The sequence below is a fragment of the Serinus canaria genome, chromosome 2 (assembly GCF_022539315.1).
Source record: "Serinus canaria isolate serCan28SL12 chromosome 2, serCan2020, whole genome shotgun sequence".
Classification (NCBI taxonomy): domain Eukaryota; kingdom Metazoa; phylum Chordata; class Aves; order Passeriformes; family Fringillidae; genus Serinus; species Serinus canaria.
In genome coordinates, this window is record NC_066315.1 from 132,566,730 (window position 1) to 132,579,873 (window position 13,144).

The window sequence follows — 13,144 nt, forward strand, 5'->3', positions numbered from 1 at the left end:
AAGTTTGTAAGTCTATGTTCTTCAGCATATCAACATTTTGTGATGTCTACCATGCAATGGAGAAATTTTGCATCAGATATAATTATTACCTCTAATTACTTTCTTCTGTTGAATCAAATACTGTAATTGGTCTGTCAAAAATGCTACAATAATAATTTGTTTGAAAAACAAATTCTGCATTTTGCATATAGCATGTAACTGAAGGAAATTTTTAAAATTATTAAACTCCTTCTTTACTATAACCCTTCACTGAAAACCCTTGTTTGCTCTAAACCTGTTAGATTATCTATTTTTACTTCTGCTGGTGGCTTCTTACAGCTGGAAACTTTACTCAAGTCTTGGGTCAATTTTACTTACAATCAATATAGTCTCATTTATTTTTGGTTTCATCATTTAAGTTTAGCATTCCTTTTGATGCTCCTTCACTTGGCTCACAGTTCTCTGATCATATTGGGTCCAGGTGTGTATACAACTCACTAACATCCAATGGGACTCTGCATAAATCACTGGCTGGAGGTTTTATAATTTACCGAAGAACATAAATTTATTATTACATTTCTGTATTGATGATACATTGATGTTACTTTGCATCTCTCAGATTAAGAAAATATAGTAAAACATTATTCTAAATAAAGAAATTATACCCCTGTAGATTTTAATTGACTTTGAATAGTTAGGCCTTGATATTTACGTCAATATATGCACCTAAAATAATTTTAATACCTTGAAGGAATGTAATTTTCACTTAAAACTACTTTTAATTTCCATTTTACTTCAAGAGAGATTGCTACAGGCCTTAAAAAGTTGTCAGAGATGTCCATGATGGGGTAACATCTGGATGAAATTTAATATTTTAAGAAAATAATTAATTTTTAACAAAGTAACTCAGCCTGAAACAGATGAAGGTTCAGCCTTCTATATAATCTTCAACTTTAATAATTATTTTGGAGAATTTGTAGTTATTGAGCGCAGAGAACATGGAATAGGGTGTATGCATTCCAGCTCTACTGCTTAGAAGCCCATAGAATAATGTAGTCAGTAAAGAGGTGTCTGGGGACATTGGTTGACAAGGTCAAGTGGTTGGATTTAATCAAATTCATTTTGTAGCTGGAGATTTAGTCATGGTTATAAGACAGAGAAGTCATCTCAAATAAGGAAGCCTAACAAGAAAGCAATATATCATCTGTATGAAGTGAAATATATTGCTCTCAGCCACTTAGCTTCATGTCAGAATTTAAAGGAAGGTTTTGGAAGTACAATTGTAGCATGGGCTATTTAAATACAAGTAAATGATAATGTAAAGAATTTGTGCTTTTTTTTCTTTAGTGATATTGTGGGTTTCTGGTAACAGTTAAACATTATTGCTACTGGGATACACTGATGTCATGAACTGGTACAGGACAAAGACCTGTGTTTCATTAACAGTTTCAAAGTGTGTATAGTTTTGACATAAGGAACTGGTTTTCAACACCTTCTACAGCCATCTTGTAAGTTTAAGGCAGATATGGCAACAGTTTCACACAGAACTGCTGTCTGACTTCTCTTGTGCTGTCTGAAAATGCAAGAGACTGCAGGAGCTCAGCGGCAGAAAGAGAAACTGAGCTGTCTTGTAAAGCATTGCTCATTACCTCAATTCAAGGTTCAGATCATATGAAATGTTTGAAGTTTAGAGCTTTGTATGAGCTACTAAATTTTGGAACAGATAGCCTGAAATTGTGATGATGTCAAGATCTGCAATCCTCTCAGAGAACAGGGGGATTTGTTATGAATCGCTGATCAATAATTGTTCCTGGTCTAAAATTGGAACCAGCATTGCTGTGTGTCATAAAGGACATCCTCTGGTGTTTTAGACTTTTTACTAGGTTCATTTAGTATGTGTATGCCTTTGTGCTCTAAGATCAACTTGTTATAAATGCCTTGCTCTGAATTTTAAAAATCAGAATGAGTTGAACTAATTTCAACTTTTTTTCTTGCATTCAATTCAAAACACTATTTTCAATACATAGGTATTAAAAAACAAAGTATAAAACCCAAAATGAAATAATAAAAGTAAAGAAAATAGATTAAAGCTGTGTATTTTTATAGAATGGAATTTTCTTGGAAATAAAGGCAGCTCTAGGAATAGGTCTATCCAATTATATCGCTCAGTCCAAAGGCAGGTAATTTAGGTCAAAAATTCCTTTTTTTTTTTTAATTTATTTAACTGAATTTTGAAGCTATAAATGAAAGTGCTTCACCTTTAAAAAAATTATTTTCATAATGTAAAATCTACCATGATGGCCATTTAGGCATTTTCTTGTTTAGAAGTCTAAACTACGCATCCTAGAAGTCTATACCACTAGTCCTTAAATATTATCTGTTACTGAATACTTTTTCCAAATGTCATCTCCCAGCACTGTCTTGGTCATGGCAAAATACCCTTGCTTCTCATCAGCATTACTCATAAGCCACTCCTCAGGTTACCCATCTTTCTTTCATTTCCTGGAATTTCTTGTTTTTTTCATATAGCAGTGCACAGGACCAAAGTTAAAATTCTAGGACAAGGAGTTAGGAGTAAGAACAAGAGGGATATACTGAAAAACACTGAAGAGAATATGAAAGGTAGATGATAGAACCATGTAAGTGAATGAATAGGAATTGAAAATAATGTACAAGGTAACTAACAGGCAAAATAAGATATACTCATCAATATTTTTCTGTCTTTCAAGTTATCAAAACTTTGTTTTTGTGAGGTAGAAACTGACGGTTCTTCCTGTAGGTCCCAGATCTCGCATCTAGAGCCTTTTTCCTAGTGCCCCAGGCAGAATCATGGGTTGGAGGACAATTAAATAGGTCCATTGCTGTTTGTGGTGTTAAACTGAATGTTGTAGATCTACAGCTCTACTGGCAGCATGATTAGAGTTCAAAGATGTTAAAAGTCACCAATTAGGGCTGATTTAGGAATAAGAGAAATGTTAATTTCATGAAAGTATTGGCTGGTAATCTACATAGTAAAGGTGTACAGGGAAAGAGTCACAACTCATTTTGGCCAAGATAATCAAAGCTGATTTGAGCTCACCTGCAACAGGGTTGCTGAAGGCAATTAAGGACAGGTCTAAGTAGGACTTTAATTTTTAAACCATTTGGTATTTAAGCCACTGGCTTTTTCTATACATCTTGAAATATTTTGTATTTTAAGAGACACGGGTTAGCCATTTACATGTTGGTATATCCACATCATGAAGAAGAACAAAATAAAAACTGTGTGCTTCAAACACTTACCACCAAGCTTCAAACTTTTACAAACTTTTCGCTTGTTGGGTTATTCTCTATGTCTCAAAACACCCAAAACCATAAGTAGTCACAAAGCCATTATGTGTCCTAATAGATTTTTTGAAATAAATTAATTTGTGCTACCAGTGTTATAGCACAAATATAAATTAATACTTGTGGTATTAATCAGCTGAGATTGCCTTAGAAAATTAATAATATTATACTTTTTTCAGTTGATCTATGCATGATAATCATATGAAATCCACATCCACTTCTATGTTCAGGTATCGTAATGAGTTTTAATGTAATATTTAGATGAATAACTACTCAAAATTGTCAGTAAGTCTCTAATTTTGAAGAAATTTTATACTTCGCACAACTGATAGATATTAGAAAAAATTACACCTTTGGAAATTTTATTATTATTTCAATAGTCTACATCTACTTATCAATGACTCAAACAATATTTTTCACTTTAAAGGACAAAATAAAAACTTGAGAACCCTTTAGAATAGCAATTATCTTGTTTTATTATCACAAGATGCATTCTGGGAAGCAGAAAATACAGCGTATAAACCAGATGTCCAAGCATCACACACATTAGGAGAACAGAAAACATCATGGAACTATCCATGAGTATAATGACAGAAATTACAAGAAAATAATGTTAACAATTGTTTGATTTATTAATTATTTTGAAAGAGGTAAATTTTCCATTTTGTCATCATCCTAAATTTCTTAGTCCAGAAATAACATGGACACACCCACAGCTAATATACAAACTAAAATGATGGATTAAGAAATTGGTGCTATTTGGAAGGAATGTGGTGACAAAGCAAAGGAAGCATTGCTATTAATGATGTAACAAAAGTAAGAATTTGAAGTCTTCAAAATAATACAAAAATTCTTCATTAATAATTCCAGTCTGTAATTCAGGAACTGGATGAGCATGAGCAACATATACAAAATTTTGCTTTTTTTGTTTGCACCAGTCCTACTGAGTGAGTGAAAGGGAATTTAAAGTAAGTGCAAAACCACATTGAATAAACAAGCTCATCTGTGGCTATTTGTGTCTATTGATGTAATCCACCATTTCATAGCCCGAAAGTGGCCACAGGAACAACCTCCAGGGAGAAGATCATTTAAGCACTGGCAAAAATCTCTCTAGGATTTTGTTGGTCGCTGTCCATAAAAGAGGGAAACACAAGCAGGAATATATGATCCATATATTAGATTGTTTTGTGTTCATTATAGAAATACTATCAAATAAAGGGAAGCTGATTTGAATGAAACAAGCTCTATACACAAATAAAATCGTAGATCTAAAAAATTTACTTAGTTGTTTACATCAAAGTGTAATATGTGCAAAGTAATTTGTTTTTACGATTGGAGAAAACTACTCAGTTGCATTGATGAAAATGTTTTTATAAAATCGAGGGCAACTTTCTCCTTTGGGTTCTCAATGGGAAAAAGCTAGGGAGTGATTATTCTTTAGGACTTTTATTTGGAGATTGTCCACCTTAATCCTTTTAAAATCAGTGGTTGGGAAACAATCATGAACTCTGATTTTCTCCATTTTATTCTGGTATAATTCCTAACTATCAGTATCAGTCAAAGGATTGTCTCTAGAGGAACATTTTTGGAAGCAGCTTGATTCAAAATTTAATTTTAATTTTCCAGAGGGATTAAAAGGGAAAACTAAAAAGAATTCTAAGTTACTGAGGCACTTCAGAAAAATTGCAACCCTACTTTTACATTTTAAAGTGCTATGTGAGTTTTTGGATGTTACTTGTGTATTTTAGAAGGAGAGGGGAATTTGAACTAAATTTTGATGTGAGCAGATATAATTTGAAGGAGATAAACACCACATATACTGCCAATATCTTCAAAGTCAATGATGCACTGAAATCAACCAACTTTGAGAATAATTGAGCTTTACTGTGTTGTAAAGTGGGCTACTAAAACTCCTATATGTTTTCTCAAGAAGAATAGGGGTTTACAAACTACTGAGGGAAACTGTACTTTCCTTTTGTTGTTCAGTTGACTGGACTATTATATCTTTCACTTATTTGCTAAGTTTGCTGTGCAAAGCTTCTGGTTCTGAAGGTAGAAAACCTTGGGAGGGTCACACTTTAAAAAGACTGCATGGAAAGATTTCCTTTCTAACGCAGTCAACTCTATTTATAGGATAAAGGCAAAAAAGAGTTACATAAATTATGAACACCCCCTTAATAACCCAAAACATTTCCGTGCTGCTGAGAGGAACCAAAAATCTCAAAAAGAAAGCCTATGCTGGCATAGACTTTGAAGTTTCAATATATATTCCTATTCATGATGATGATGCATAGTTTTATATATACCTCAAAGTGGTAAACAATACCAGTTCTGATACATACAGAGGACAATTTATGCAACTGCTCTGTGGGGAGAAGTTTCATTTGCACAATATGAGGAACAGATAGGACACAAGTACAGATGATACCATATTCTCTACCAGCTATCACTGTGCATTTGAGTAAGAACATCCATTCAATGAACACATAGCAGAAGAAACACCTGTTGAAGAAGTTGATGAATGCCATTATAATACCATAATGGTACAACGATACTTATAGAGGAATCACCATATATGTTTCCAGTTTTCTATTATTCATATTTGGTCATGCTTTTATGAATAATGTTGAGATGCTGGTGTGTATGCAATCTCCTTCACTAAAACTGGGCAAAATGAGATGCTCATAATGTGTAATTTGGCAAGAGCAGAGGCACTACTAACAGTTTCCAAAATAAGTGTTACATAACAATTATGGAAGGAGACCAAGGAGAAGAGAAAATGCCATTTTACTTCAAACCCTCCATCTAGGGTTGCAGTTTATATTCATGTCACTACTTTATGAGACTTGCACTCTGAAGTCATAAACAGTAATTTGACAATAATAATTTTATCTTTCCAGTGTTAAGCTATGTCTACAAGAAGAACTGCTGTTGGCTTATCTAAAAAGAAATTAAGATGGAAATAAAGACATTTTAAGCACTAAAGCTGTTCATTCCCTTCTTTCTGTTCCTTCTATTCTTCTATCCTTTTTTTTTTTTTTTCCTCATACTTTATTTTGAACTCCTCCTTCTTTGGGCTTATAAGCTTCAAGAAAGCTCATGCTACATTATTGTTTGCATGTCTGAGCAAGGTGCCTCTCTCAGAAGCCCAGTTACAGTACAGTGTTAAGATTGTTCTTAGGGTAGAATGTTCCTGGGAAGGGTAAGGTCATGGAAAGTGGAGAAGTTCTCTGAGTTGTAACAAAACTGGCCTCTGAAGGCTACACACATGCCAAAACGGTAAATTACTGCTGCTGTGGGCTGCAGTATTGCTACTGGCAGAAATCTGCAATGTGGTGTGGGATTATATATGTTTCAGTACATTTCTAAGTTTTCAGTAGCCATCTGTAAGCAGTGGGGTGAATGGGCTGCATTTCAGACAACCAAGGCATCCAGGAATACTTCCTCATAGGACACTGTTCCTTCCATCCCATACTCCAGATGCTGCCATATGTGTGATACAATATCTTGTTGTGAACATGCATCCATATTTTCAGCTTTGCTCAAAAAGATTTCTCTAGCTATGCCACACCTACTGAATTTTCTTTTCCAGCTGAAGGCACAGCACATGACAGGTTAGCTTGTGCAAGTCAGTTTTGCAGTAGAATCTTGCTGATATTGAGATATATTTTTCCTATAAGGAGAGCATGGATGTCAAAATTAGGAGCTGAGCTATATGTATAATTTTTCAGAAAGAAATAAAATCTTTTTCCATGCATTACTACAATCCTGTGCAGTGAAAAAGAGTATTTTTTATTATTATGAAGATCACGGATATTCTGTGATTCTGATGTAAAGTTGCCCAAAATATCTAAGCAGTTCAGTAGACTATCATTTTGTTCATCTATAAGATTACCTGAGCAATATCAGAGAGCATCCAGTCAGGAAATGAAGAATAATCTTTGCCACTATTTTTGGATAACAAATAAGATATAAATTTTAATGTGAGATGAAAAGTATCTTGCATAACTGAACTATCAAAAGAGATCAGTGATTTCTGCTCTAAATAAATACATGAAAAGAGACAGCAAACTGACACCACAAAAATGCTAAGCTTTGCACCAACCAGAAATTAACTCAAATTCAGAGAATACCCTTTTCAGGAAAAGTCTGATTAGGAGTCCAGAAAGTTTCTGAGGTTACAATTTATTTCTACACTATTCTTCCCTCTCCATATGTAGTGGACATGGGTTTTGGCCTCTAAAAACTGGCAGATCTCCCAGAATGGATGCAAAGGTCTGGACTATCAACGTGAAGTCTGACTCAGCACTGATTCCAGCACTCTGTGAGTCTGGCTTCCCACATTGCTGCATCCATTGAAATCCTGTGGCCAGGAACTTCAATGTAGAGTGGTGATCATTCCTAGGGAGCAGAAAATTCACAAAAAAATGCAGTAGCAATTCAGTTCTAACTTGTCTACAGGACTGGTTGAGAAAGGGCAGTTCATATCCACTGGTCTCACCCATTCTCTTTGGATATCCTCAGATCTTCTGTAGCTTCCTTTGTGTTTGAGGAATCTGCCTTACAGCATTTTTTTTCCTATATGTCATCTAGAAACACACTGGTGGAGTTTTTTCTTCTTTATTTCAAAAGCCAGAGGAAGCTTTTTTTTTTAATTCATCCATCAGCTTCCCAGAGATATATTTGGGTCTATTTTCTTGCTCTCTTACAATATAGGCATGTCTGGTATGACCACACAGAAATTCTACACACTGTGAAACAAGAATAAACTGTAGATTTTCCCAAGAGCTGGGAAAAGTGTGAATTGTCCCATATTCATGCTAGAGGGGCATTCAGAGCCTTAGCAATTTCATGCTAAGTCTAGTTAAGTATTTCACTACTGACCAATGAAAAAGAGGAATAAAGTTCTATAAAGCTATACCATGTGCTCTTTCTAATGCTCTAAGTGGATAATAGTTGGGAAAATACCAGCTTTTTCTTTTTCATTAAGAGCTAAAGAACCAAACAGTGTGATTAAGATCATGGAAGAATCCAAGTTCTTACTACGGAAGTCACAGCTTAGGAGCCTAACAGAACCTATTATATCTTTAACATTACAAATTCCTATTTTATTTTTAATTATATTTTTAACATTACACATTCCTATTCAGTGTTATAAATGGTCAGAACTTGGTTACATATACAAAACAAAAATTAGGCATATTTTCTTCCAAAATCAATTGCTGCCAAAGCTTCATGGTATCTTCATTATACAGTACTGTCTTTGGATATAACCTGTATCCAGATTTATGAGAGAACTCTGAAGTTAATTTCCTCAGTGTACATTTTCTTTCTTTAAAAAAAAAAAAAAACAAAACAAAAAAAAAAAAACAAGAGGGAAATGCATAATGCATAATTGCTAGTCAAGAAGTTAATACTGCTTCCAACAAAATATTTCAAAATTTTAGTATTTCCTCCTTTCAAGGAGAGAATGGAAAGAAAAGATTGTTCAAAGAATCACTAAGTTTTCTCCAATGAAGGACACGGTTTTGAAAATTATGCTTCTTATCTATATTTCTTATCATGAAATCTAAGCTCCTCTTTTTCTTTGCCAGAATATAGGCATTTCAAGAATTTAGGTTTTAAACTGTGGTACTCATTCAGTTAGAGCGTTTCTATAAACCTTTGTAGAATCTTAGCAAGTACAGAGAGCTGGAAGTGATGAAGTTCAAGATGATTAAGAAGTGAGCCTCTGTGGAGGTTATTTTCTTTTTCTTGAGATATTGTAATTAACCAAGAACATACATCTTCTGGACTGGTCCTATGCCACCACTGCTCACATCCAGTTACCATTTTGGTTGAATAATTTTTCAACTATTCTTACTGCATTGTTTCCTACTTATCTCTCTGTACCCTCAGCTTGTGGACAGATGGCCACCATTCCCTCAGTACAGAAACTGGACACATTTTTTCCCTGCCCCCATGCTCAGATGCTGCAGTTGCCTCTTGGGTAGCGTTACTGCCCAGCCATGCTCTGAGAGCACGGTCTGGGGGCTACAGGCAACATGCAACAGGTGAGCAGGAAGAGCCAATGAATGCTACAGGCACTGCAACCTTGGCACAGACAACGTTGGGACTCCATAGCAGTTTCTAGAGCAGTTCAGAAATTTATGCAATCAGGGAGAGAGAGGTAATTTTTTAAGATTTGAAAGATCTACTCTGAATGACTCTCTCTGCAGGTTAACAGAAAATGCTGGGCCTGTTCTGAGTCCTGAGGGAAAGCTACACTGCTCTACTTGTGTTCATGCGACTCGAGCCCCTGCCACAGCAAAAGAAAGTGGCTTTGCCCACACAGCTTATCAGAAAGAGCTCCTGGTGAGCAGCCCCAGAGATTGGCTTTACAAGAACACAGTGTCAGAGATCACGTGCAGAGCTCGAGCTGTTCCCTGGCCCAGCCGCAGCAACTACACACGGCCTGTGACAGAGTTTTCATCTGGGATATCCTACAGGCTGCTTGTTCTGACAAAGAAAATGGGCAATTTCCATGAAGTATTAAAATGTACTCAATAAGACTTCCTCTATAAATGAGAGAAAATTGCTCGTTAGTTTACACCATTAATTACATTCATCTAGCAGGCATATGTATGTTTCTTTTTGGCATTTCACAAACAGGTGTTTTAACTTCAGGTAAATAGGTCAAAAATTACCTGAAATACATTGAAATGATTAAGCGTAATCCTTTAAGAGATCAAACATGTCTCTGAATGGCCATATAAATAATACAACTGTATATGAACTCTTTTGAGACGATGAAGCAGAAAATAGCCTTAATGTCTCAGAATAGACAAAATATGTAACTAACATTACTATTTAAATATTAAAAAAAGCAGGAGTCAGCACAAAAATTATGTCATGTAATTTACCCTAAACAGTATTTAAGAATAAACACTTAGGGATTATTTGTAACTGGTTTGTACCACATAGTGTGTACTAACTTTTAAGTTACAGTGACAGTTTAACAAGTTACAGTTCATATATTGTTCAAATGTTGGCAACAGATTACTCAACTTCATTCTTTAACACTTAAACAACAGTAGGTTTAAAGGCAGTATCTGTCAAATTGCTTGCGCAGACTAAAAACTGTGTGAGAGCTAGGGAACAAAATAGAAACAGAAATAAACTGTCAACCTATATGAAGAAAAAGACATTGCAATTTCTAATTAGAGAACCAGACTGCAGTTTAAGAGAGTTCAGAATGCTGAGTATGAATAAGATAAAATATTAACTTAAATTTGAAAGATGGGTATCTCATCCATGTAATTCCCCTTTTGAGCCTTGTTCTGTAAAAAAAACCGTAGCAGAGCATTTCACTTGGTGCATTTTTATCACGTTTATCTACTGCCATGGAATACCTTCCTGCAAACACTACCACTGTTACACTGGCAGTTAACCAAAAGCCTACACCTCTAGAAAAGAAACTGAAATACAAATTTGGCACACCACAAGTACTTCAGCTATATAGAAAACACATATTATATAATCAGATTCTTTAAACTATCTGAACAACAACAAATGTTAAATATTGTTCACAGATTCCATCACATGCTTTTCTTTAATCAAAAAAGTGGTTTTGTAAATTCAGTTAATATTTACAAACATTATTTCCAACATAATAAGAAGGAAAGTTTTAGTACATTTCCTTGTTAGAATTCCTGCTGCTTATATGAAGACTTCAGCAATATTGTCCCAAAAACGAGGCACTGAATGTGTCAAGATGTCAAGTTCAAAAACTGCTTCTCTTGAGAGTATTTTGACCACAGAGGTAAGACTGAAAGCAATGCTTTTACAGTTTACGTGAACATAAGTCCTGCTAGTGAAGCTCTAACACTTACTGCTGCAATGCATTCATGTGTCAGATATGAAATTTCTGGAAGCACAGTAATAAAGACATTTCAGTATCCTATGTCCTTCTGTGGCATCCATGAAATCAGGCTCTTTCTCTTTTGTTTATGTGGATAGGATTTTTTTTTCAGAATTTTTTACAAGTTAGTGTTTGACAACACCGAGAAGGTGGTAATGGGTGTGCAAAGCTTGGCAGTGCACTGAGATACTGAGTATAGTCTGTTCGTAGTGGGTCACTTACAACTATATGGGCAAATGAGATTATTCAAGAACGTTCAAGAGAAATTCTGGCCAAAGACACAGACTGTAAACATGAGCACTGCTAATAGTTTTAGCTTTGTCTAAATACTTAACTGATGTCAGTAACAGGAGCGTCAAATGTTGGCTTCCACCGTGCAAGAAAAAATGTTCACTATTATCACTGTTTAGGAAGGCGAAACTAACGAAGCCGAGGGAGCCAGTCGGCCGGCTTGTCTCCCACGCTCACCTCCGAGCCAAAACCCGAGCACTCGGGGGCGGGCAAACAGCGATGGCCGCACAGCCTGGACTCCTCATGCTACCGCAGCTGTGCGCAAGCGGTCCGAGGACCGCAAGGAAAGGACGCTGGCAACTCGCCAGTCCGTCCGTCCGTTGGCGCAGGCAGCGCCCCGGACTCCGGGCCGGCTCCGGCGGCGGCACCTGTGAGGCGCAGCGGGACCGCTCCGTGCAGAGGGGGCGGTGGGAAACCTGCCCTGGGCGCGCAGCCTTGGGCCGTGCGGGACCTGCCGGCCTGGGGCCAGCGCGGCCGGCGTCGCTCGCTGCCGCCCGGGCAGCGCTGAGGCCGAGGCTGCGGCGGAACGCGGGGGCACCGGTGAGGCGGGACACCCCGGGGACCCCAGTGCGGGGCGGGGGGACTCGTGCCGCCTGCCTGCTGCCACCGAGTTTCTTCGCCCGTGCGCCCGCCGTGCCTCTTTCAGGAAAGTTGCGGCACTCCCCGCCACCAGGAGCCCTGGCAGCGCCGGGACGATTGAAGCCTCCCGCCTCGACAGCCCGTGCCCCAGAGGCAGGAGGCGATTTGCATGCGGACTTGTCGCTGGTAGTAGCCACTGCCCGTCAAGCCTGACGGACAAACGCCCCCCTCTTTCCGCCCCCCCGTCCCGGAAAGCCCCTCCCTCGCCCCCTCCCTCGCCGGCACCTCCTGCCGCCTGTCAGTCGGAGCGGAGCGCGGCGCGGGCAGCGGAGGCGGCGCGGCAACGGCAGAGAGCGGGCGGGAGAGGGAGAGAGAGAGCGAGCGAGGAGCCAAGCTCTCCCCTCCCTCTCTCCCTCCCTCTCTTCCTTCCTCCTCTCTCCCTCCCTCCCTCGCTCCTTCCCCTGCTCCCTCCCTCCGCTCTTTCTGCTTCTCTCTCCCCTCATTCTCGTTTTCCGTCTCACCCACCCCGATCTCCGTTTCTCTTCCCCTCTTCCTCCGTCACACGCGCACACACTCTTTCCCTTCTCCTTGTTTTTCTGTCATTTGACTTTGCATCTCAAGGCGGCCACCGGCTTCTCTATGAATCCCGTCTGTTGATCTGTCACCCTCCCTCCACCCCCGTACCCTCCCAGCTCCACTCCTGTACCTGGAGCAAGGCAGGAGCGGCAGCCGAGCAGCATGTCCCGAAGGAAACAGAGCAAACCCAGGCAGATCAAACGTAAGTTTCCTGAGGGGGGCTCCCTCTAACAGACTTTTATTTATCTCTTTCTTGGGAGACGCGAGAGAGGTGGGTGTGGGGAGCAGTAGGGGAGTCCGGAGTACGGACCGGTGATGAAACTTTGCCAGAGAGGCTGAGGATGGGGAGATAGAGAAGGGAACGTGAGCGAAAGCTGGGAGCTGCTTTGATGCGGGTTGAGCAGGCTCCTCACTGTCTCGGTTTTATTCGCTCCTTTGGAGCTCACGCTGTCGCCCCGTAGTCTGTTCAAACTATTGCTCCGTGTTTCGGAG

The 13,144-nt window shown here is 38.5% G+C and overlaps 1 protein-coding gene across 1 annotated transcript in view; it reads left to right on the forward strand.

The window, feature by feature from the left end:
* Window positions 1–12,481: 12,481 nt before the first annotated feature.
* Window positions 12,482–13,144, forward strand: part of ZFPM2 (zinc finger protein, FOG family member 2) — a 306,016-nt gene continuing 305,353 nt past the window's right edge. The window contains exon 1 of the mRNA XM_018912975.3: window positions 12,482–12,854. Coding sequence (XP_018768520.2) covers window positions 12,815–12,854 — 40 coding nt within the window. The 5' untranslated portion in view covers window positions 12,482–12,814. The remainder of the gene's footprint in view (window positions 12,855–13,144) is intronic.